The 26,746-nt window shown below is 39.2% G+C and overlaps 1 protein-coding gene across 12 annotated transcripts in view; it reads left to right on the forward strand.

Annotated features, from left to right (window-relative positions):
* Positions 1-26,746, forward strand: part of SATB1 (SATB homeobox 1) — a 109,362-nt gene that overhangs the window by 76,181 nt on the left and 6,435 nt on the right. For 10 of the 12 annotated variants that reach the window (XM_019497925.2, XM_019497928.2, XM_019497926.2 and 7 more), the window contains one exon: positions 389-505. The exons of the other annotated variants lie outside the window; for them this stretch is intronic. In XM_019497925.2, the coding sequence (XP_019353470.1) occupies positions 389-505 (117 nt within the window). The remainder of the gene's footprint in view (positions 1-388; positions 506-26,746) is intronic. 12 annotated transcript variants of the gene reach the window in all.

Below are 26,746 nucleotides of genomic sequence, written 5' to 3' on the forward strand. Positions count from 1 at the left end.
TAAGGTAAACTTGTGGCCATGTTTTTTCTGCCAGAATTGAAAAAACAACTGCATAAAACATATTGGCCATGTCCAGACAAGCACAGTGATGTGGTATCTGGTGCTGCAGACGTGTCTGTGGCATCACATACCACATGTTCAGTTCTCCCCCCTGCAAGCAAGCAGTGTGGAGGAGTTTTTTGACCCCTGGATATCTAGGGATCAGAAAACGCTGCAGAAAAGAAAATGGAGAAGCGGACATAGTGGCAGATTAGCCAGGCATGCACACACTTAAGTCAAATGAGGAATAACCTTACAAGGTTGCAAGGTGTCATGTCTTGCTAATACTCAGACCTGATTTCAGAGAGGCACCAAAGGAATCTAAATTCTAGAGATAATTCTCTTATAGAACAAGGGGACAGGGAAGTGGAACCCATTCAAGAAAGTTCCAACAAGGAAGAACCCACCCGTATGCATAACACTACACTCAAATGGATGGAGGAGAGTTCTTCCCCAGCACCAGAAGGTAAATTAAGTTGGTCAAAGTTGGTTTGTTGCAAGCCCCTATATCCAAGTAAATCGGGTGGGCAAAATACAGTGCATGGGCCATGTTCAGCCTGCGGAGGGGCTTTGTCCAGTCCATGGCAGGTCCCTTGGTCCTGCCTGGTCCAGGCATCATCCTACCTGCCACCCCCTGGCGCACAGTGGGGCTAGGGCAGTTCTGTGCTGAACTGCCTTTGAAGGCAGCACAGGAGGCAGCAACTGATGACCCCAGCCCTGCGGTACGGGTGGGGACCCATGCACTGCCCCAACCTGCCCCACACCTGTTGCAGACTCGTCTGCTCATGCTGAACAGCTGCAGCAACAGCAGCACCAGTGGGCCAGAAGTGTGCTTGGCATGGCAGAAAAGCGACCCCTCCCTCTCAGCACTGCCCTGCACTTCCTCTGCACTGCCCCTGCTGCCCTGTGGGGCAGCCCAGAGGCAACAGGGACAGCTCAGTGCAGCCTAGCGCAGGCTCTGCACAGTTGCCACAGGAAGCACTGGGCAGCCTAGAAAGGCAGTCCAGCGCGGAACCACCCCAGCCCCACTGCATGCCTGGGGGGGGACAGGACTCACCACGGGCTGGCGGTGCAGAGCAGGTGTGGGGCTGGGTCAGGGCTATGCACACGTGTGGCTGATCCACTCCTGCCGGGGTCAGTCTGGAGCATGCATAGGGTGCGCTGGGGCTGCACACTGCTGGCAGTCATGGAGAGTTGCTGCAGGCCACACAGGCTCTGGGCTGTTGTGGGGCAGGGGCAGGTGCTGACCGGCTCAGGGGGGTGCATGCTAAGGGCTCCCATGCACACCCCACCATACCCACAAACCCTCCTCCACAACCACACTCCCCGACACACAATCACACACCCCACAAACACCACATCCTCACACGCACCCCGCCCCCGCCACACACACACACCCCTGGGTCTCTGGGGGGAGCCCCGCTCACTACTGCCAGGACAAAGCCCACCACACCCACAACCCCCCACACACACCTGCAGTTACCCTCCCCTTCCACACTGCCCACAAACCACATACCCATCCACATCCATACATACCTTCACACCTACCACCCCGCAATATACTAGCATAAGACTTCATTTTGAGCTATTATGCAATCACGTCTTTATACACGATGCAAACACATACAAATCAGGAAAAAAAAATCTTTTAAAATATTAACCTATGTTATTGTGGATGTTAGATTTTTAGTATATAATTTGGGGGGTTTTTCCTGGTTCCAAGATGGCAAACCCCCTTCCCAAAAGGAGTACTTCTGGGGCAAGGGCAGGGACTTCCGGTGACAAAGGTCAGGGGCTTGGGGTGAGATATCAGGATCAAGATGGTGACCTGGGGGGAGGAGCACCTATAAAGGAGCAGGGCTACCCTTTCAGCCCTCAACAGCTTACCAAAACTCATGAAGCGGCCCTCCAGCTGAAATAATTGCCTCCCCTCAAGTAAATGGTATATATTCATCCTTCAGATCAATTTAGAACTGCCCATAAACTATGTGGGACCCTGCTGGGGTGATTTTTGTGCAGAATGTGTATGGAATGAACAGGTCTAAATAGAAAGCACAGAACAGGAGGGAAGGTATTTATCTGGAGCATGTATGTGAATGGATGAAGTCATATGGGACAATGGCTTTGCGCTGGGTTTACTCCCAGCACTGCCACTGACCTGCTTCTTGATCTTGAGCACTTTAATTTCTTAGACTTCATTTCCCCTCTTATTATTTAATTGTAAGATCTTCTGGACAGGGAAGTCTTAGGCTAGGTAGCCTTTTAAGCCTGGGTAGCTGGAGCTGTGCTCCAATGCTGGCCAAGGTCAATGCAGCAGTATTGCCGCTGCTGCAACCCCAGGAGGCCCCCAGGACCCCAGTTAAGGCTGCTGGGGCCAGTCCAATGGTGGTCCAAGCTTCCCTTACCCCATCCAGGGTAACTTGTCATGCACCAGAGCGCTCATGGCATGGGCATTCCCCGGGGACAAATAGCAGCAGCGCAAGGTGTGCCACCGCTGGTTGTCCCTGGGGAACCAAAATTCCATGCATGTCTGGACATGGCCACTATGTCCATCAATAAGATGTCCTTGTCTGCCAAAAGGTCTGAACCTACCAGGTTCAAAAAGTATCAGTTCCACTAATTCATAGCTGTTGTGAATGAGTAAATGCTGTGAGCTATATATAATGCTGCAGCATTGTGTGGCTTTAGTTTTGATAATAATAGGTTCTTTAACTAGAGAAGTCAGGATTTCATTTTTGGAGGATGGTTAGTCCAGACCTTACAGCTGCTAAAGTAGTGTCAGAAATGAACCTTTGGGAAACAGGCATGCAACTGTGTGGTACAGATTCTTTTTTGTTTTGTTTTTTAAAGCAGAAAATAGCAAATGAAGAAACCCATATTTCTAAAGCAAAATTAAGATTATTTATTTCAGAGTAAAAAGGTAGCTATTTGGCCATGTAAGTTCAAGCAGGCTTCTCTCAAACTGCTTTAGTGTATTCAAAACCAAAATTCAAATGACAGTGCACCCAGTAAACACTGCAGATGTAAAATGAGTGTAGCGCTGTCCTGTTGCCAACCTTCCAAAGAAATATAAAGAGGAAGATATAGATGTATCTCAGCCCAGTATGTCAGATTTTTTTTTATTGTATTTTATTTAAATCTGCTGTTCTTTTTTTTAATTATTATATTGCTGATAAAATAGGGTCAGATTTATGAATGATTATTTGAGTTATCAGTATTGCAGTGCAACTTCTCCTTGTAAAATTATTGAACTTTGACAGCATTTACATTCAGGACTTGCTATGTTTCATTGTAAAGAAAGGATGTTCTCTCTCTCAAGTTACATGCTTTAAGGAATACTTAAAGGGATATTTTGGAAATGTTTTATCAAAATGATTAAACTCAAGCTGCGGACTGTAAAAATTATAGCTTTATAGGCCACATGCCTGCCTACCCTTCAATCACTGTCAAAGTGATAATTTCTACAATAATATGTTTCTTTTATTGTGGGATTCTAAACACCAAGTGCTGTTTAAACATTAAACTGAATTGTTTATGTTAGCACTGTACTCAGTGTGTCATACATCAGGCCACTATAATCTCCCATGGAATGTAAAATTCTGTCATGAATCATGGCTTGTATATCGGAAATTACTGTAATTTTGATTGGAAATTACAGGGCTCTTGAAATGTTTCTAATTATGATAGAATGTTACAGAAGCTTCAAACCTGTGTGCTTCTTCAGATGTCTTTATTTACATGTCAAGACTGTGTTAGAGAGAAATGTCCGCTTTCCATACCTTTCCTGTTCTGTTACATTATCAACAGAATTATGGTATGATTCTAATTTATAAGCCCATTTACTTCCCCTTCCCTCTTTTTTGTTTTCACATTTGCAGCATATATTTTTGCTTAAATACATAGTATAAAATTTCAGGTAAGTCTTTAAATGCTTAATTAAAAACATCACTGGTGACCAAAAGGAAATCACAGCAGACTGAGTCAATAATGGGTGTTGACTCCTTTTTTTTTTTTAACTAACATGAATTTAAAATTTAGTCTTGGACAGAAAACACTGACTAAATGTACAAAACATGAAGACACCCAAGGTATGAGCCTTCACTCATATTATAGAGCTGCATCGTTTTCTCTGCAGAGGAGAAATGTCTAGCAGGGCAAAATACTTAGAAACAAAAAGTGATTGGAAATTGTTGGTGAGGAGGTTTGTTGCTTTTGTGGCATGAGTAATATTGCAATCCCATTCTTCCCTGGAGAGCTAGAACAAGAAAGCACTCTATCGCAGACATGGACAAAATGCGACCCGTGGGCCGAATGCAGCTCGCCAGGCCATTCTGTCTGGCCTGCGGGGCCCCTAAAAATTTTTAAAAATTAATATTTATGTGCCCCTGGCTGCCTGTCATGCGGCCCTTGATGCCTTGCAAAAACTCAGTAAGCGGCCCTCCGCCTGAAATAATTGCCCGTCCCTGCAGTATTGCTTTCCATCAAATGGAGTGACCAGGAGTACTCTCCCCTTTTGTCACCTCTACTAACAAGCTTGTTTGGGGGGAGAGCAGGGTTATATGGCTAAAGTTCAAAGCTTGCTCTTTTATTTTGCTCTTGAAAGCTATACAGGCTGGAGTAACCTCTAGGTATAAGTAGGGACCCATCAAAATTGCAATCTTGTGGACTTGGGGGAAAACATGAAATCTGGCACTGCCCACAAAAGCGAGCAATGTCCATGAAATCCATGGGGGAAAAAAAAGAAAACTTACTGAAAATAAAATGGCTCCCCAGACCTGAACCAGCAGCCCTTACAATGTTATGGTCTGGCCATGCAGGCAGGGTTTAGGAGCTGCTGGCACACAGGGGAGCCCAAGATGGCTGCTGTCCCCACTCCTCGCTGCTGATTGGCTAAGAACGTTGCCTGTCATGTGGCCCCACCCCTCTCCACTCATTGGTGGCAAGGGGCCAGGCCACTGGAGCCTCTTGGGCAGTCAGAAGTATGGGAGAGTCCAGCCATGATATGTTCTCAAAGGTAGCAGCCAGCCCCATGATCTGCCTGCAAAATCAACCAGCTCCCTTCTCAAGTTGGGTAGACCCTTTGGTATAACACAGGGGTTTGAAGCACCTGTGGTAGGGAGCTTCTTTATACCATTTCTCCTTCTCCAGGTAGCTCCACAAATGGACAAGTAGAATTCATTATTGAAAAGCCCTTTGTGAGAAGTTAACTTTTCTTTCCCTTTATGAGGTTGTATTGATGAGTAGCCAGCATCTGTAGGGCTGTGGGGTTGACATGGACCAGAAGATTGCAAATGTAAGTTTGCCAGAGAGCGCTTTGAACAGAACATCTGTTTAACTGATGCAATAGAGGAGGTTTCATTTAGACAAAAATAAGATAAAATTTAAATATCAACTGCATTGTATTATGGCTCCTTGAAGCAGTTGCTTAATTTTTGTAACACTATATGAGTCTGGCACTTTACAAAATAGATAAAGATGGAAGTTCTCATCAATAGAGTTTGAAGTATAAATGTAAGTCAAGGAAAGAATGACAGACAGAAGCAGAAAGAGATTAAGGTGACATTAATAAGATCATATGATATCCGCATTTTAGTAATTCACAGGATATTTTGTTGTGGTCTTATTTATCTTTTAACTGTTCCTGAGCACTCCTGAAGAAATGAGTCTTTAGCATGCAGGACTGAATTATTATAGGAATTTGGTAGGGAGGTTGAAGTGTTTGGAGAATCTTCCTAATTTGACTCCTTCTGCAAACATAGGTATTCTTTGTATTGAGATTTTTTTGATGGTGTTGTTCTATAGGGCATTAAATACTAAAGTCAGAAAATACATTGTTTTAAAAAATGTTCCTCAGTATTTATACTGAGGATCTAAATAAGATATTTAGCTATCTTGTTGTTCTAACATAGCAACTTTCTTCATTTTTAAATGGTAGCTGTCTTGGAAAAATATATACACTATTATGCTAACTAAAATACTCAATTATAAAAATCTTACTAAAATAAAGCTTTTAGAAAATTCTATCCAGATGCAAGAAACAAGTTTGTTTTAAGTGATATATGCATCCTTTTCCCTCTCCCCCAGGTTAAACACATTGTTTGCTAAAATGTAAACAGACGAGCACAAAAACAGGTCAAAATAGACAGAATTTGTGTATATGTATATTTTGAAAGACAGATATTTTTGTGAGTGGTATCTTTTATTGGATCAACTATAGGATAAAGTTAGACGAGCTCTTGACTGCAAGGTATTATTAATCAAGTGATATATAAATATGAGAGCAGTGTAATACACATATACACTTGTGCGTGTACATGCACATATATACATGTACATAGTTTTCCACTTGATAGATACACCATTTCCACTGCACACACATGTACAAAATTGCATTCTGAAAAATGCCTTTTCAATTTAATCAAATTGGGTTTTTATTAAATTTATAATATGGCAGTGTGATTCCAATAATTATGAAAGCACAATTTTAATTTCATTGTTTCAAAAAAAGTTGATTTGGGTAATAATCATTAAGGTATCATGGTTCAGTTAACTGTTCATTCATTACAATGTTTTCATATGGGAGCAAGAGATGAAATTTTTTCTTGACAGTGGCAGATGTTGAAATTTGGTTTTATTGCACGCACGCACACACACACACGCACGCACGCTCTCAGAAAGAGAAGAAAAATCTGAGAGTTCTGAGACTTTAAGGTGTGTATCTATCAAGTGGATAATAGTAATGTTCTAGGATATATATGTTTGTTGTACATGATGTTACGTTTATTTTAATGAACTTGCCTAAAAAATGCTGATATAGAGTTAGAAAGAAGGAAAAAAATTGGAGAAAATCTTATGAGTCTTTTTCTCTTGGGGAAATGCAGCATGAAAGACTTGAGTAACAGGAGTACTTTACTTCTAGTATTTCTCTCAGTTACTATAAATTCCTAATGTACTATAATGTCATGCTGTTTGTCTGATTCTTTCTAAATATGATGCCTTAGAAATGGAGCAATAAATATAAATAAAATTATTATTTTTCTGTGGGTTCGAGTCTACAGAGTACTGTACATTCTCTTTGAGGGATGGCATGCCCTCCAGTCTCACAGAGTAATAATAATAACACCTAGGTCATGAAGACGGTGGAAGTTGAGAAGAGTCAGCACCTGGCAGAATTGAACTCTGATTTGCTACATTTAATTTTGGGAATAGAAGTAACAATTAATTTTGGGAACATAAGTAACCCTATGTACTTCAAAAAACTTGACAGAGTTAGAGAGCATTTTGATCCTTTTCTTTATACTGTGTTCTACTGTATTGCCTAATTTCCTGTCCTTCTATCTTTGTCATTCCAGTTGGTTAGGCAGTTACCCCTTTTAAATGAATAGGTTTGCATGCATAAGCATTGAGGTGAATCAGTGGTTAAGGGCATACTATACATTCTATTCTTGGGTATTACATGACTATTTTGTGCAGTGGTATTTCATTAGACGTGTCCAAATTCTTTCCTTTGTAACAACTCAGAGCTTCCTCTTTTTTAAACTATTCATAGTAAGGAGCACTGAGTAGGGTGAATATAGTAACTTAGGGAGCATGTCTTAGATTACAAGTGAGGTGGACTTTGAAGGAGTTGAATGGGAAGGGTATGCTAAACATTGGCACTTAAATAGCTTTTGGCATGCAAATACCATGCTTTTCCTGATATAAATATTTTCAGAATAGGCCATTGGAGTTCAGGTATATAAAACCTTGTTTTTACTGGGAATGCTAATGTTGTAGTAAACCTAGAAATTTATAGTGAAAAATTGATGTCTGTTATCTCACTTTTATCTTTTCAAGCAGCAGTTTTATAAATGCTATATCTTTGATCTGACTTTTTTCATTCAAAGACTAAGCTATATAACTCAAATAGTAAAGTAATTTCTAAACAGTTTCTCACATTGAACAAGCACTGTATTGTAGATCTGGCAAAAAATTAACATGGCATTACTGCAGATATATAATGATCTACTTGAATATTTTCTAATGGGAAAGTAACCTTTTTATCATCAAGAGACATTCCCTTTTGCAAATATGGGATAAAGGTGGACTTTTGAAATGTCTGTCATTATTGAAATTGATTTCAAGAATGATGTCCTCTTTAAGTCTTCCCATTCTAAATATTGGTTTCTCCTCTGTCCAGACTGTGAGTCTCCAGGATGGGAGTTGATCTTTAAATTGCCATACCCCTTCTATTTGGAATTTTCTCCCTTCTTTGTTTCCCTCAGAGCAGCTGAGTCACTTCCTGGTTTTAAATCTTGGCTTAAGGACCTCTCTTTTCTCCCTCTCTCTTTGGCTTACAATGGATTCTCTGTGAAATGTGTAGGAATACTGTGTGTAAAGGACACTTGGTAAAAATAAAATATACTATTGCATCTTTCATCATTTTGAGGTTCCACTCTCAGATCTTTTCCTCTGTGGGGAGCTATTTACAGTGGTTAGAAATGTTAGAAGCAGAAACACATCATATAGCAAGTCTTGCTTTTTTTATGGACTGCCCTACTGTGATTACTCTGGCAGTTGAAGTTTTGCCATGAACAGCAGGAGTCAGGACAGGATCAGGTGTCAAAAGAAATGGGAGGGGGGAAAGAGTGTAAACTGGGAGTGTGTGATGGGCTTCTTTCTGTGATCAAGAATTGCCCCATAAAAACTGTGTGTCATTCAGTGAAACTTGGCAGATAAAGCAGATTTCTCTCTTTTACAAAATATCACATTGCAAGTCCTAGGGTTCTTTTTAATAAGGGTCCAAGGAAGAAAGATTTCTATATTCTGGACAGTGAAAACAAATAGAAGTACTAAGGTGCCTCAAGACTTTTCTCTTACTTGAAATCTCACTTTTGCAATTTCTCCTCTCGGAAGTAAGAATAAAGACTTTATGAGATACCTGGTCTTCCTTTTTTTCAGTTTTTTCTGGAAAGACCAAGTGTAATAGATTAAGGTCAAAATGACACAATTTTTCTTTTAAACTCTGGAGAACTCAGGGTATCTTTGTCCTGGCCATATTCTTGTGTGACCTTGATCAGATTTCTTGATTTTTGTGTGCCTCTTTCTATGAGTAGAACAGAGATTATACTATTTCCTTTTATCAACATAGAAATGTTGAGTATAAACTCCCGAATGTCTTTGGGGTGCTCATCTATTATGACAGTGGTTTTACTAGAAAAAAAAACTTTAATAATAAAAGTGAAACAACACTGAAATACTTTAAATCAAAGAAAAAGGTGCAAGTGAAAATGGAAATCATTTCAGTACATCTAGCTGCTTAGTAGCATTTCAGGGCCTGGAATGGAAACAAAGCAGTTAAATTACTCTATCCATTTAAAAAAAAAAACCCTCTAAAAATCAGGACTAGATTGGCTACTTAACCCTCAAACAAATAATGAAGACTCGTGTTTTTGAAACACTAGCTAAAAAAAAGATGTTTCCTGGACATAAGACTTGAAGCTGATGCAGAGTTATTTCCAGGATGGATGGAGGCATAAACATTTTAAATACGGTTACAAAATAGCTATCCCAGTATGTATTGGAATATATTAGAACAAATTGGTTTTAAGTATTTTCAACAGATTCAGGAAACACTGCTCAAAACCTAAAGGAGAAGTGCCTTGAGGAATGGATTGTACACCTGTCATACGTTAGTCATAGGTTAATCTTTTAACACTTTTTCAGGGCTGGTCCCACAAATTATCCATAAATTGAGAGCACTCAGCACCTGGAAGGATAAGCCCTTCATTAGCATTCTACAGACTGGCATGGAAGGAATAAGTCTGGTGACTACTTGAATGACTTAGCCCATTAAAAAAAAAATCTTTGAAAATTAGATTTTAAGTCTGAAAGAATAAGGAAAAAGTGTTGTGTATAGAAAGCTCTTTATAAAATGGAATGTCATATTAGAGAATACAGAAGGATTTCCTAGTGCAAGAAGTGTTCAGCATATGCTACTGAAACTGAAGAAACCAGAGTATCAGGTGAAATATGATTTAGCATAAGCCACAATTTTACTGGGTTCATACTGATTAAATATAATCAGATTGATTAACAATAATTTAGGAATTTCAGTATGTTTTCTTGTTAAGAAAAAATAGTAGTCAAATTACTTTTTTTTAAGGCATGTTTCAGATAAGCATTGTGTGCACACTATTCCATAACCCACCAGGCTTCAGTGTTGCCTCAGTACCTCTGATTCAGTAAATCAGATCATAGGCAGCATGCTGTCATATAATAAGGTGTCTGATCCTTATTACCAGTTTGTTGATGCACAGACTCCTTCAAATTGACCATTGCAACACATGGTTTCCCCTGAAACTAGCTGTGATAATTAGCGTGGCTCTAATGAGACAGAATGTCACTGATCTTGTGCTGAACTGTCGAGTATCGACGCTACGGATGGGAACTGTCAAAGCCTGCCATCTGTGACAGAGCTTGGCATATTCCATTTGCAAGGTAGAGCATGCTCAATAGACTGTTTTTAAACAAATGGTCCATTTCTTAAACAGGGCTCTGTGTTCTGTTAAAGCACAAGACTTTGTTATAGTTTAACTTTTTTTTGCACTAGTAATCCTGTTATGAAAACCAAAATGTTACTAATTTAGAAACCAGTTGTGTATGTTCTTTTTATCATTTATTTTCCCCTTAATTATTTAACCTAGTAATTTAAAAGCTAACAGTTGAAGATGCTCTTTTTCTGATTTTGAGCAGTGATGGTTGTAGACAGTAGTTTTCTTTTGGAATAATAAGGGGAGAAAGGAGAGAAATAAAGGTTTGAGATTATTTGAAGTAAGGGCATGTACAAGTTGGATGAAAGAACTGAAATGGTCGAGAGAGAAGGATTTCTAGACTCCAGAGATCAGTCCTGCAAAATGCTGTGCTAAAAGTCCAGCACTGCTTATCATTCCAAAAAATGCTTTGTTGCTTTTTATTTCCTCCTTCTCTGGCAGACCACACAGGGCTTGTTCTGAAGAACATTTTCACTAATCTGATCAGGCAGCCAAATACGCCGGGAAAACTGCTTTAATGATCCCACTAATTACCTCAAGTCAATATGAACTGTATTATTAGACTGAGGGAAAATATTCCATTAGGTCTCCCCCTTGGGAGTTTCTCCGCTTTGTGATGTCACTGAAGCCTTCGCCCTCTCGCTTGTAATTAATTTTATTTACACACGCAGGCACGCACAAGGTCACACCTGCACAACCAGAGCTGGCCAGGGAGCTAGTGGCACTCAGGCTTAATCAGATCTGTCATAATTACCATTCTGCATGTTTCTGACACACGCTGTGAAATATTTCAATTTAACTGCCGCTACCAGCACAACCAGATGTAGTGTGAGTGTGGCTGCATTGGAAATATTATTCCTCAGGATAAACTCTCTCCTCCTCCTTTTTCCTCCCACCCCCTCTCCCTTTTACAGCTAATGTGGCACAGAAGCTGATGTATCCTGTAAATCTTGAATGCAGCGCTAGATTGATAACAGCAGATTAGACAGTTTAACCACAAACAGCTTGTTCATTTTTCACAAATGAAAACCACATGTGGTGTAACTAAAATTTCAGGCCTTTTTTTTTTTTTTTTTGGATGTTGTTTCCTTTTTTGGGGTGTGTGTGTGTGTGTGTGTGTGTGTGTGTGTGTGTTTGTGTGTGTGTGGGTAGGTATGTAGGTAGGTATGCTTTTCATTATAGGGAATGTGAAATCACAGTCTGTATATGTTGGAAAACACAGACATTGTTTAATTTGGGGGGATCGTTTTCATTATGGCTTTTTTCCTGGGACTTTTCCTGGAAACATGTCTTGCCTGTGCACAAACATCGGGTTGCTTCATCTCTGTGTTGTTTTTCTGATTACTTTTTTTGTAAGTTACACAGATGAATGATACTAGCACAATTCAACTTCTAAAATAGTTACTTAGAAAATAATTCCCCACCACCCTCCAAAAATTTGACAGAAATGGAAGTGTTTTATGTTCAAGGTTTCAGTGTGAATTCTTGACTCTACCAAAAACAAAACAAAAAAGCCAAATTAAAGTATTTTGTGTTTTTACATTGAAGCCTCTTTTCTTTAAGGGCTGGGGGTGGGGGAAGAGTTAAAAAAAAAAAAATTAAAGATGGCAAATGAAAAACAAAAACATCATTTATGCAATGATTTTAGGGCAATCAAAAACTGTCTGCAAATAATTTTGCTCTGTTGAAAACCCGGTTTCAGGTAATTGTTTTAATCTCCACTACTTAAAGTTTTTATCATTTCAAGATAAGGCTTTTCAAACCAGCAACTTTTTACTAGGTCTCATTGGCTAATTATTTTTCCCCACAACACAGTTTCTGTTCTGTAACATAGATTAGAAGGTTGCTTATACAGATTTGAACAAACTAACTAGAAAAAATGCCTAAGTGGCTATAAAGTAATTGAACAGACTCATTGATTACTTGTGACTGGTAGATGTACTCACGGGTTAGTGGCATTGGACACGCGATACAATTCATGAAATCTAGTCTTAGGCATAGCATCCAAGGAAAGTGAAAATTTGTCTTCAATAGAAGGTTCATTTGTGTTACATCCCTTGCCAATCACTTTGTTGGATAATGGTAATTTTGGAAATGCAGCAGCTGTGGCACTAAAATTGAAATATTTAAATGCACCAAGGAGGTGAGTGGAGGAGGAGAAATTTTTAGTGACTACTAACAACACAGTGAACCAGAATCTGGGGTCTAGCTAAGCTGCACAAAACACAGGCGTTGGGTGGTATAAAAGTGGTGTAAAACTCATGTTTGTATCATCTGACTCTGCAGTCATTGATTGCAGGGCCATCTCTGTGCTGAGCTAAAAACTGTCAGGCTGCACTACAGCAAAGGCTAAGAGTTGCAGTGGTTTGAAACCCACCTAGGGGGCAGTGTGTCTGAGCCACGTTCCCTTATTCCACCCAGACCCTCCTACCTTGATAACAGGTAGAGAAGCTTGCCTTCTATCTGTTAATTCTCTAACATTATCCCCCATGGATATGCCAGCTAGCTGTATTGCTAAAACCCATAAGAGAGCTATAGCAGAAGGGCTGCACCAGTAGACGACCTAGTGAAGAACTACTGAACGTGCTAGCAGTGTAGAGGATTCAGAATTAACTTTATAGTAAAAGAAAGGGGAGGACAGGGAAAGGTTCAAGCAAAAAGATAAGTGACAGAAATGAAAACATCTAACATCTCTGCAAGAATCTGGAAATCCACCTCCAATCCTCACAAAAATCTTTAAAATCTCTGTGGTCTGGAACACTAATACCAAATAAGTCTGACACCTTCACCTCTCTCTTCTTTCAATCTTTTATTTTTAATTTTTCCTTCTTAGGTAGTAAGGTGTTTTGGCTCCTGCTCTCCAGATGCGTGAATCAGCTCTTCCTGAGGCAGCACCTGCTGTCTAACTAACAAGAGGTGCTGTTTCTGGCAGGATGGATTTTCTTAATCCCTCTTCCTGTTTTCTGCATTCTCACCTTCTGTTTAGTTTCCTTGTTTTTGCCCTTGTCTAATTCTCCTCATTATATCTACCCTTTTAGCACTCTCTAGACTTTTTGTCTTTTCATATTTTTCTGTGTCTCTTCTAAATACTTTCCCCAAAAAATCTTTCAGTTCATCTCTCTCTCTGTCTCCCCCATCCTCCTTTTGCCACCCTTTGGCACACCAGAGGACATGAATTCATTTTGTGCAAGCATCCTGTAACTTCACAATTGCTTCTAATTGATATGCTGCTAAATATACATGAATTGGTCACGGAAGGGGATAAGTCCTAATCAGAGGGGCCATTACATTCATAACAGGACAAGTTGATGCCATTCTCATGTTTAGAGGTGGACAACAGGACAAAGCAATTGCTGTTCTGCTCTAGAAAGAATATTCTTATTGCATTTCATTTAGACCCATGTTGGCCATGCATTAATAATTTAGGAAATTTGTAAGGAGGCAATAGGGCAATACATTCCTGTTGTAACAAGATGAGGTAAAAAAAACTAGACAAAGTGTGGGTAAAGCACAGTGGTATTAATAAGTTATTGAATTTGATACGAATAGAGCTAAGATGTAACTGGTATCCATCATTGGAAGAGATAATGTACTAGATAAACTGTAGAGAAAAGAATGTGGACGTAAATGGAGGTAGAGTGCACAGTTAGAAAGGGAAATAGTGATTGGGGCAGACTTGTTTCTGAAAGACTAAGTTGACTACACAACTGCATTATTTGAAAGGAGAAGCAATTTCCATGAAAGTCCCAATATATCAGAAGCACTACTTAAATGGCAAGTTTGAGAAGCAATTTGGTAGAGCATTGACAGAGTCAAATTAAACTGAGCAGGGTTGCAATGGGGAGAAAGCTGAGGATTATAGATGTTTCCTATCAAGTTTAAACTATGTAGCCTCAAACATTTGATTGTTGCAGGATTCGTAAACATAAGTGAAAAAGGAGACAAGATTTTGTTTCAGATTACCTGAATTTCAAGAAACTGAAGACTTTCATTGTGCCCATTTTTGCTTTTACTGGCCAAACTTGAGAATTTTGGATATGGTTAAAGACTGTGAAGTCTTTAATGGATAGACAATACAAGATGCAGCTAAATAAGTGAGGGGGAAAAACCCAATTTACAGATATCTATGAAAATCCAAATCAGATTTTTATCAAAAGCCAAGTTATTCAGTGATTGGGTTGTCTTTATTCTTTCACAATGTAATCTTGCCTCACTTTTTCAGTTTGCTTATGGTTAAAATTTGAGAGGCAAATAAAAATAAGGATGGTGAACTATATAGACTAAATACTAGGGAAATCTAGCATCTGGCCTGTGAGCTACATCTCGCCTGCAGAGCTGCTTATTGCTTCCCACTGGGCTGTCAAGCAGGCCACCAGAAGTTGGGGGCATGGCTGGGGGGTGTGGCCTGCCACCAAACCCAGGGCTCTTAGACCCTGGGAGACATGGCAGTCCATAGGAGGAGAGCCAGGAAGGGTTTTGTGATGGGAGGGCCATTCACAGTATCAGCCCACCTACTTGTCTGGGACAGTTGAGAGGCTCTATGCCCCTTACGCTCTACCCCTCTCTGGAGTCCCTGCTCCATTCCCTCACTGCAGGGCCTTATGTCCCTTCGGCCTCAGGTGTCTTTCGACCTGCCTGGACCTCAGTCTCCTCCAGGCCTCTCACTAGGCCTCACTCATTCAGGCCTTGGGCCTGAGGCCCTCCTGGCCTCCATGATCTTGCCCAAGCCTGGTGCTTTTCTGTAAGGGTGTGCTCCCGTAGCCTTTTCCCTCCATAAGGTCACCTGCAGGACAGCAGGGGCTGAGGCTTTCCAGTGCCCCATACTCATCGTTCACTAAGGAAGCACTGGTGCGGCATTTCCTCAGGACTGCCCCACCACTGGCAGCCCCACCACCACCATCCTCCCCAGCAGGGTGTAGTTTTAGGTCATTCGCCAAAACCAATGCAGGCCTACCTGCCCTGGTCTCATTCTCACTGGGCTCCTATATATTGTAGCTGGACTGCTGTCTCTCCTGGGCTGTCTGTTGCAGCCTCCATCTGCTGGCTTCCTCTTATCAGGCCCCAACTTTCCAGACCCCTTGTCAGATGCCTCCCATCCAGAAGCTGTGTTTCAACTTCCTTCATCACAGCCTACTGTCCAGCTGAGCCTGTCATCCCTTTGGCAGTAATGTCCATCCCAATCAAAGGGACCTTCAGCCTCCTTAGGCTTTGGCCCCGGTTTCAGACCAATCGGGGTGCCAGTAGTGCTCTGCAGCCCTGGCTTGCGCCTCGTGGTAGGCTTAGTTGTCCTTCAGCCTTCTGGCCCTGGTTCCCTTGCTTTGACCAGCTGGGAGCCTCTGGCTTCAGTGCAGCAACAGCTGACCCTCTTCTTCCATGGGAGTCCTTCTCTGGGCCCACCATAAGCAGCCATCTCTCACTGGGCTTGTCTGGAGTCCCAAAGATCTTGTATGAGGCAGCCCTTTACTCGGCTGGGCTCACCTGAGCCTCTGGCCTCACCCCTGCCAGTTCTAATCAGGGTCTTGCTTACCCCGTGTAGGCCCACAACTCTAAGCTCTTTCCATAGGCTGGCCTAGCTCTCCTGAGGCCTAGCCATCTCCTCGGGGCTTGGGACCCCACTGGGTCCCTAGGAACCTCCTTCATCCCCATAGGTCCTACCCTGGCCCTCTAGGCCTTCCTGGGAGCATAGGAGCTCCAGCTGGGCAATGTTAACTCAGCAACATCCCTGCAGCAGCTGCCCCTTTGCCTCTCAGGGCCTGCTTTTATGCTGAGGCTCTGCAGCCTAGCTCCAATCAGGCAGCCTGCTGGCTGTCATGTGACCGCCTGATTGGCTTTGCGGTCACCTGCAGGCTGCCTCACAGCCTGCTTAGGCCCTTAAAGTGGCAGGCACCAAAGATGTCCTGCCACACACCTCCCCCCTTGAAATGGCTACCATGGGGGGAGGGTGTCTCTCTACCGCTCCCCATGCAGGCTGTTCTGCAGCCTGCATCAACCCTCTAAGTAGCAAGCACCCCAGTGGTGCTCCCCCACAAGTTTATACAGCCCCTATCACCTTCTGGCCACCAGGTCTGTCTCCACCCCATGCTGGGACTGCTGCTGCTACCACATGCCCTTTGCCAGAGCTAGGGGTGCTGCTGCAACATGGGGCAGCAGTGACAGCAATTTCACCTCCAGCACAGGGCACACAGTGGGTACTGGACCTGCCTTCTCTGCCACATGCCATGGGTCAGAACTGGAGCTGTCACCACTGCATGCCCCAGCTCACAAGAAATCCTGCAGTTCAGATCTGGCCTGGGGCACAAGGGGAGTTTGACACCCCTGAACTAAATGGTCTCTAGGGGCATTTGTACACATGCGCCACAGTGCTGGGTGCTTTTAAAAGTGCCCGGTGCTGCAGCGTATGTAGTTGTATAAGCAGAGAAATGCACATCGGCATGCAGAAAATATGGCAGTGGCATGCTTTTCAAAAGTGTGCCACTGCCATTTTCTGCACGCTGATGCACATGTCACCACTTATACAACTGCGTGTGATGCAGCACAGTGCACATCAGTTCACATGCAAAGCAGACTCGATTAATCAAGTCTGCTCTGACCTGCCAGATCTCCAGCACATTGTGGGGTGAACAGATATGTGTATAAATGCCCTAGAAGAATTCTCTACTGTTTTAGGCCCTAGTTTGGCAAGGTATTTAAACATTTCTGTAACTTTAGTGGGATTACTTGCATACTTAGTGAGGTACATGCTTGAGTGTCTTATTGAATCAGGGTTTAATCTCTGACATGTAATATGTAATGGGATCTTTGCAAACCCAGGCTCTCTTTTCACCAACACACAGCTGTAGTTATAAAAAAGGAACTATGAAGGGGTCAAACAATTTTTTCTTCTGCTTTACTTTCAATTAATTTGTGGCAGAAGAACATACATTCACCTTGATAGGTTCAAAGACACATGGCCTAGCTGCTTCTGATTTTGACATATTACCAGATAGTAGTAATACAGCTATCCAAATAGGTGTCATTTGGGAAGAGATGGAGACATAAGGAAGGAAATATGGCTTGCTTATTATGATCAGATGAATTAATAGTTGGTATTTTATTTGTGAAGATTTCCAGAAGCTACAGTACAACTGGCTGGGCATCAGGCTTTAAGGACCTTCCTTCAGGGCTTGATTATAGTCCATAAAACAATTTATACAGCATTTCCCTGCCTTGGCTACTTAGAAAAAGAGAGAATACAGTCTCTCTCTCAGTTTAGCTTTCCATTGTCCTTATACTCTACCCCAAGACAGGGACCTGTTAACCCTTAGCAGACTTGGGCTATGCACAGACATTCTAAAAGCCCAAGGTGGAACTGATCTAAGTTGCACAGTTTTCTGCAAGTGGTGTTGTTTAGCTCAGTAACAAATAGAGCACACATTCATCCTTTTCTTGTGGGGAGGGACATAGGCAAATCTTAGACCAGGTTCTGCTATTTTTAAACCAGTCTGTACACCAACGTCCGTTGCGTTATGGGTATAGACTAGTTTCATGTGCAGAACTTCTTTTCTGTTCTGTTATACCTGTAGACCAGTCTCCAATCACTTATACCAGGAAAAGTATATGTCAGTACTTGTCCCTTATTGCCTTTAGTGAATGGAGATAGTTCCTGTCACTTCCTTCTCTGTTTGAAGCCGCCCCCCTCTCCCCCACATACACACTTTTTCAGGTGTGAATTTTAAAAGGGGTTTAAAGGGCGCTGAGACAAGGGATATTGCTAAATTCTCTGACTTCTTCCATAATATGATTTTGCAGCAAAACCTGTAGGAGGGAGTTAGGGAAAACTTTTTTTTTCTTTTTCTTCCATTTTTTTAACTTGTCCCAGCTACGGTGCTGCCACATTTTAATAGCATTAAACATCTTTGATTGAGTATTTGAGAACCGCTGAATCTATCCTATTCTAGAGGGGATTGTAGTGATTCAGGAATATGGAAACGTCTAAATAGGCATATGTGGTTTTCGAGAAATTGAAACTTGAACCAAAAATAGGGAAGGTGATGAATGAAAAGGACATGGTCATGCACTCGGTGTGTGTGCACCAATTTATTGGAATGTTACTCCATGCAAAATGTACTTCATTATTATTATATGTTTTGTGAAAGTTATATAAATAAATCTGATTATTTTCAATAAATGGGCCTTTTCTTTGACCAAGAATGAATTCTTGAGCCTAAGACATGAATTAAAAAAAAAATCACTGTAATACTAAGATCTGCTTTAAAATCAGTGAGATGATCTAGACCTGTGTGAGGTATAGTATATGAAAAGCAGTTTTTCTGGAGCAAATTTCTGTTTATTATCCAAAGAAGTATTAAACTTCTGTAAATAACTTAACTAACATTTGCTGTTAGCTTGTGAACTGTCAGTCATAAAAAGTTTGAAAAATTGACAGTCCCCTTTCAATAAAGGCCCTGCCTAACTAAACTGTATGTTAATACTTGCCGTAGAAAAAAATATTAGACATTTAAAAATATGGAGTTACTAAGCATGTTGGGAGTCGGTTTATATGTTTGTTTCTACATGTAAAGGATTGCTGTTGCACTGAAATAAGTCTCATCTATATATACTTCTCTTCAGTTTGATAAGCGATAGGGGGAAGTATTCTTTCCAGTCACCTTCTGTGAAACCCAGTGACCCATTTTATAGCCTTACACTGTAAGGGTAATGTACCAGACTCACTGACTTTATTAAATAATTGGCAGTTGTTTTTTCTTGTTTTGATTTTTAAGTATGGTTGTGTCTTGCTTACTCTGCCATTTGTATTCTGTGTGTGAAAGAATGAATGTGATGGCAAAGAAGGGAGAATAAAGCTTCACTGATTTATTTATTTTTTAAATCCATTTTTCCCCCTTTTTGTCTTTTTTTACATATGAATGTAGTTGAATTTTATGTATGATTTGCAAAATAATATTATATTTTTGATTAGGGCTTGTGCATATATATCATTGCTATTTGTATTGAAGGCAAGATGCTGTAAGAAATACATATATGAAAGTGGAGGACATCAAGTGAGAGGAAACTACATTTGGGGAAATACGTAATTTAGTGCAGTCTAAATTGAATGATTCAGTTTTTAGTTGGCTAGAGAATGAGGGGTTTGCTTCATGTTGTTTGTTTTTAACATGAACTGGACATTTTTTTTTTTTTTTAGTATATGTGTGCATGGGATTTATATGTCTAGTACAGATTAGGGCTCTGATTCTGCAAGCTGGTTCACACCAGTGGAGCCTAACTGCCCTTTCAGTGGTTCTAAGTACAGACCAGTGTTTCTTTGCACAGATAACTGGGAGGATTGAAGTAATATGTAGCAGACTAGATCATTTACTTTTGGTCCTCAACTGCTGGTTGTAATGATTGTCCAAGTCAGTTTGACTTTTTTTAAATAAATTATTTTGTTTGGTTTTCATAATTTTTTTTTATTCATAAAAATACAGATATTTATTGAATTCAGGCCTTGAGTACATTTCAAATGAGACAGTAGTGAAAATAAAAACACTGAAGGTTAGGCATTTGTGATGAAGAATACCATGAAAAAGTGCACATAACAACATGTACCTCTACTAGCTGTATTTTCTCACATCACAGGAAATGCCTAGTAACAGACTTGGACTGCAAGATATGCTGGTTAATGGATTAAATATGATACTTGAAGAAACAAGAACATCAATATCTTCATTCTTCACTAGCAGAAAAAAATGAATCTCTTATCTTTTGAAGTTTACCTATCTTCCAACAAAACCCTAGAAGTTCTTTTATACTAATTACCATCTGTTGTACCGGCAGCTACATCTTTATTTATTTATTTATTTATTTAAAATCACATCTGATCACATCTGGGTTCCCCTGATCCCCTAGAGCAAAAGCCAGTAATAGATAAGCCAGCCTTTTCACAGAAATATCACGGACAGTGTGAAAACTGAGGTTGGGGCAACTGAAAAGATAAGCCTGTACTACACTTTTAGAGTTAATTATTTTATAAAAGTAAAAAAATAAGTGCATTCATCTTATGAATAGTTTTTGATTAGTAGTTTCAAATTTCCTAATTTCAGGATAGGAAAATCCCAAAAACTAGTGCAAAAAATTGAATCTTCCTATGAAAAATAGAAAAAAAGTATGTGATGACTTAATAGCAGAATATAAATCTAAAGATTTGCTTGCAATTAGGAAACAAAAAGGTCATTTGTAAAGTAGATTTTGTGCAACAGTTCTCATCACTGATGCATTTGGGGCCTAACCAAAAGAGGAGGCGTAAAGTTACTGTTTCAGAAGATCTATGAAGATAGTATTAATATGCTTTAAAGTGGTCTCTGAACTAGAAGTGGGCAAAATGGATGGAGGTTTCACTTACTATGAATTTTAAAGGCATACAAAAAACAGTTTCTAAACTCTGATACTATGAAAACAAAAATCATTTCCAAAGCTATCTTTCATAGCAAAACCGTGTCAGGTCAAGACAGAGAAACTGGTCATGACCACTTTTACCTATATATGTTAATTAACAAGTAATGGGTCATTGCCACCTTAGTTTTTTGTATACCTTAAAAATTCACACTAAGTGAAACCTAACCATTCTTAGTTTCTAGTTTTTTATCCATTCTTAGTATTTTAGACTATGATAATTTAGAAAAGCTAGAAACATTCCACAATAACAGGGTGAATTTAAGTCATTATTATGTAATATTGTATTATAATTTAAACCAAGCTACTGAACATGCGAAAAGTAGAACCATGGGCTGCCTATAGACGTGCTCTGACACGTTCTAATTAAAATGCTGTAGCATCACCGCAGTGTCACAAGTATTAACCCCACCCCTCGCATTTTAAAATGGCTGCGGAGGCACTTTAAAAGGTCAAAACCATGTTAGTCAGGTTAATTGGTGGCCACATTTCAGCCCTAGTCAGCAGATAATTGTTCAAACCAGACTGTATGAGCCTTAAAATTCTTGGGTAGAATCATATTGAGGGAGGGGAGGGAGGAGAAGCCGGTTAAGGTGGTATCCAACCACACAGGCGAGCCAAATCTGTTGTTCCTAATTCCAGCATAGAGCAAAATACCTGTAAGTCCTCTGAAGAGCAAGAATTCTTCCTCATTCTGGTAGTGGCAACTCTCATATTTTAGTTTAAAGACCCAAAATACCAAAGGAAAACCCAGAACAGGAAGATTGTCTCCAGCTTCCCTTTCCAGCTTGTACTATATAACAGCAGCTGGGCCCACTCTTCCTTAAGAATAAGTTTGCAAATGTCAGAAAATTGAAAAAGTAGAGTAATATATTTTAAGATCAGAACAAATAGCTTTCATCACTTCATTTGTCCCCGTTGTGTAAGCCCATATAATTCACAATATGAATACAATTTAAATAGTCTTTGCCCAATTTAAAATCAGGAACAACTGTGAATGTTGACCCCTTGTTCTTGATCTCTCTGATTTTTTTTGATTTTTTTTTTACATAATACAAAATGTAATAAAATTGATTTTTAATATAATTTCATACATACTATAATATGGTTACAAGTTTGCTGTATTTGTTTCTGTTGGAGCTGTGTCTTTAATTGGAGGCACACTTTTCCTCAAAATAACGTGCATTGTTTGCCTCTTCCGACTCTCTCAGTTTCTAGGTCTTGTTGTACATAGTGAGAAATCACAGTTGAAGGGTTTAATGCATTTTCTAATCAATGTGCAAAGGAAATTTATCCTTATCAGTTTAAATGTGGGGGATTTTTTCATTGTATTATGGAAGAACCTTCACTAGCAAAGATTGTTCTTAAGAACTTCATAACATTTAAAGGTTAATATGTTAGGTAAAGAACAATATCTTAAGACAAACATTTTTATTATAGGACATTGAAGGAATAGTTCTGATTAAATTATATGATTATTTGAATGGGAAAGAAGACAAAGTGCATCATTTCTTGCCCTCAACTTTAATGCCCTTAATCAAATAATGACCTTCTGGAAATAGTTAATTTTAAGCATTTGGAAAGATCAATACCACTTTGCCACCAAAAAATGGCCCAGATGATGAAATTTGATGTATTTAAAGTACCATTTCACCCTTTTAACCTAGTAAATAATTTAAAATGCTTTCAGTACTCCTTTGCCACCATTATGTATCTCATTGTTCAAAGTATTATGACTTCTTGTTCCAAAAGCAACCTTTCTGCACAGTGAACAGCTTACAAGCCTAAGAACTGAAGAAAATGTACTTATATAATACTGTAACAGTGATTTCCACCTTGTATGTCCTTACTCCTATACCTGGATTCTGCCTTCCTAGCTCCATAAAACAGAAGCATCAGTGATAATGAACAAAGCCTTTGGAACAAAAATGAGATTTGTAAAACATTGAATGGTTTTTGAAGACAGAGAGTCAATATTTAAACTTTAGTTTTCTAGTTCGTCTTTTGTTTTCTCTCTTAAGTCTTTGTGTTAAAGGTGAAGGATTTGGTGGTTCAGACAACTAAAAGCCCATTTTACCCAGTTTATAGAACATTGATATGAAATTACACTTGAGTGCCTTCAGCTTTGTAAATAAAAAAAATTGCCCTCTATTAGCATGTTTGTGGGCAGATTAAAAACAGTCCTCATTAGCATAAGTAACACTTACAGATTCTTTTAAAAGTAGAAAATTATTTGCTGAATGATAAATTGCTAGCTTTATAGTTAGTTGTTGAAAATGTGCTCATTCAAAATGCCTACTTTAGTTTAGTTTAGTCTACAATGCTGATTTTTTTTGAGTTAGAAGTACTGTTTAATGGATTATGTACTTAATCTTTGTTCATAGTAGCTGCTGAAATGTAATTCATGCTTTCCACTAAAATGTTTGTATCAAATATCTTCCTATTTAGACTGATTTCTTCTAATACCATATATTTTTTATTATACTATATGCCCCAGAGATTGGAACAAAATACTCCTGCATATAATAATATAAAAGAAAACCCCCTTATATATTCACATACCAACTATAAAATGTTTTGCCTTTTAGAATTCAAATTACAGCTCTTTTTTAAAAATGTTTGATTCCTTGCTAGTTATGCAGTAAGACATACTTGCCATTTGATGATAGTTACCACTAACAGATCTACCATAGTTTAACTGCTCTATCCCAAAGTCCTTCCCTTGTAGACTCATTCCGTTTGGCAGAGGTGAACCTCCTGATATAGTCATTGCTCTGGAAGGATTTGCCTAACAAATTTTAAAGGATATAATAGCACAGTTTTTCTTGATTCAGTTAGAATTGATGTTGAACCCGTTAATGTTGAATTGATCTGCATCAGCTTGTGTGTTTAAAAAAAGGGGGGGGGAGGAGTTAAGTGGAAACCAAAGATTGTTGTCTGTAGGTGCTGAGACTAGGAAAGGTCAGGAATTTAATTGTAGCGCAATTCAAATTTTCAAAAGACATTGTTGGGATGTTGAGTTTAGACCTGCTGAGTTTTTCTTTAAAATAAGCATGCTTTTGAATGTCACATGGACTATAAAATTTGTCATTGTTATCCTGTTTGTGCTTTATCTGCAAGAGTTTGGCACTTGCTCTGTTTTTGCAGGGTTTTTTTCTCCTAATGTCTTATGTTTCTTTAATAAATCCCGATCAGAAAATGAGTCAAAAGACTCATATTTATTTTAAATATCTTAGGTTTAGCATCTTCCTTCACCATTTTCTTGCTTACTGTAGCAAGACCTTTGCAGATGGTACTTGGTTACTCGAAAGTGCATAACAGTATTTCCTTTGTGGCAGATGGATTTAAGACTTTTAGATCTCAATAAATGTAGGTTTACAATACATAACTTTACAGGATTTGTGTTGTATATAACAGGTTTGAACATATTATCTCAGAATTCATCTGCATGGCATTTTCAGCTTATCCAGGGCCCATGCCAGTATTTTAAGTAATAGGGAGAACATAGTGATTGATAGCAGCTAAAGGCGTGATTTTGAATAGAAACAAAGGTTTTAGAACAGAAGGTGTCAAATTAAACTTTGGCAGTTTGAAAAGTAGTAACATCCTGAAAGTTCTACAAACATATTTACATGTGGCTAATGTTTGTATTTTGCCTTGTACCCTCTTTATATTCAGTGTAATGTTGCTTGGCAAATTTACTATGTTTAAAGTTTAGGTTGTTCCCAGTATCATTTTAGCTTTTTACTCTTTGCTGTATATGGCATCAGCCTAATTATTTTCAGGCTGTTTCTTCACTGTGTGGTGTACACACTATTCAAAATAGTTGTGATCTAATTTGGGTACTGACGGGTAGTTGTTTTTTTCCTTTCTTTACAGTCTTATAATTTTTAGAAAACTACTAAGTTGTGAACTATGGGACAAATCTGCCTTAATCGCATAAATTAGGAATTTGCGTGATCAGGTTATAATGGCATAAATTAGGAATAATTTATTGGAAGGCAGTAGAATTGCTCTAGACTTTCTTAAGCATAAGATGGCAGAAATTGGTCCAATAAAATGTATTTCTAAATTAAAAATCTATACTAATTACAGCTCTTTTTGTTGCTCCCCAAGTATATATAAATTCAAAACAAAGAATGCCATGGTTTTTGAAGTCCTTCCAAATGTTTGGGGGGGGGGTTCTCCTAAATATTACAGTCATTTCAGATTTCTCGATTTGTTACTTGGGTGATTGAGGCACTGTGTGGTACAGAACCCTGAACTCAAAAACTATGAAGAATATGCAAACAATTAATTATTTCTTTGATCCAGAACAAGTTATACTGGTATGAAGATTTTGGTCTCCTGTGGAAGTTAAACCATACGGCTCCTATTCATGCTTGTTCATCCTCTATGTGCTTAGACATTAATAAAATCAGCCTTTGTGCAAGTACTCAGAAATAGATAGGAAAGCCAGTAAATTCTTTCTACCCTTGTAATTTTAGAAAAATCCAATTGGCTATTTCCTTGTTGCCACAGACCCTGCACCAAAATATCTGTCTGCTCCTTTTAAAATGTGAAGAATAAAATGGAAAAATAGACATTTTTGTTAGAATAGCTGTCTACAGCTGCAGGTTTTAAATATTTTGTCAGGAGCATCTGATTTCAGTCTCTTAAAATCACTATCTCCTTGCAAGGCTAACACAGAATGTTCCAACTTACGATTTGTCAAATTATTTTTAGATAAAGGATTAGACATACTATTTCAGGGCAAAGGTTAATAGCAAATTTCTGGAAATGTTATGTTAGTCATGGATAATTAATAAAAATAAGGCTTAATCAAGTAGTATAAAAATGCAAAAGTAACAATATAAGAAAAAATATTTGTTAGTGAATCAAAGCTATTTTTCCAAAATATTTTTTAAATCAACATACATGTACTTATTTAGGAATTATTCTAAGATGTTTTTAAAAGAACTAACAGCTGTCTTTTTTAAAGGATATCTGTGGTTCGCTAGGGTATACTTAAATTTTAAATGGACAGTGTGATATGAACAAAGCAAATGTCCTTACTGATGGTTTAGATTTCTGCAGTTTGGGTATTTTTTACTTTTCTTCTCTGTTTTATTTGCCTGCTCTGATATGAATAGACTTCTCAGTTTTGCTTTCTGTTTCACAAATACCAGTATAATGCTGCACATTTTAGATGGGAAGCCGTACCGACTACAAACGTTAAAAAAAACCCAGTTTTCACTGTTTCCGAATTAACATTTTCATAATGATATTTTCAGTTAAATGTCCTGCCTTTCTTTCAAAATAATCTATTACTTGATTTTTGCCCTTTTAACTGATTTGCACAAAATAAGAGGAAAAACATGCTGCTGAATCCCTTTCTCTGCACATAGATTCATGTTAGAGGGACTGAAGGAACAATATAATTCAGAGTTTATCTGTGGTCCATATACTAATCTACAAGCATAAAGCAGGACATTTTAGGTTGGGTTGTGAAAACACACAGTTAGGTGTCCTTGACTGCTTTAAAATGAAAAGTCTGTTAGGGCATGCTGTACATCACAGTATTTTTGCTACGGGGCTGGTTAGCTTATTAGCTTACTACACCTTGTGCGCTGTTAGAATGGCAAGCACAATAGGGAGTCCTGTCAGTAGTATTCTGTGAAGCAGCAAGTTGGTCTTCTGTAAGGTTGCAGCATCTGGGACTCTATTCATTTACCAAGGCATGAAGCATCAAGCAAGGCTTCTTC

Source organism: Alligator mississippiensis, chromosome 5 (genome assembly GCF_030867095.1).
Source record: "Alligator mississippiensis isolate rAllMis1 chromosome 5, rAllMis1, whole genome shotgun sequence".
Classification (NCBI taxonomy): Eukaryota; Metazoa; Chordata; order Crocodylia; family Alligatoridae; genus Alligator; species Alligator mississippiensis.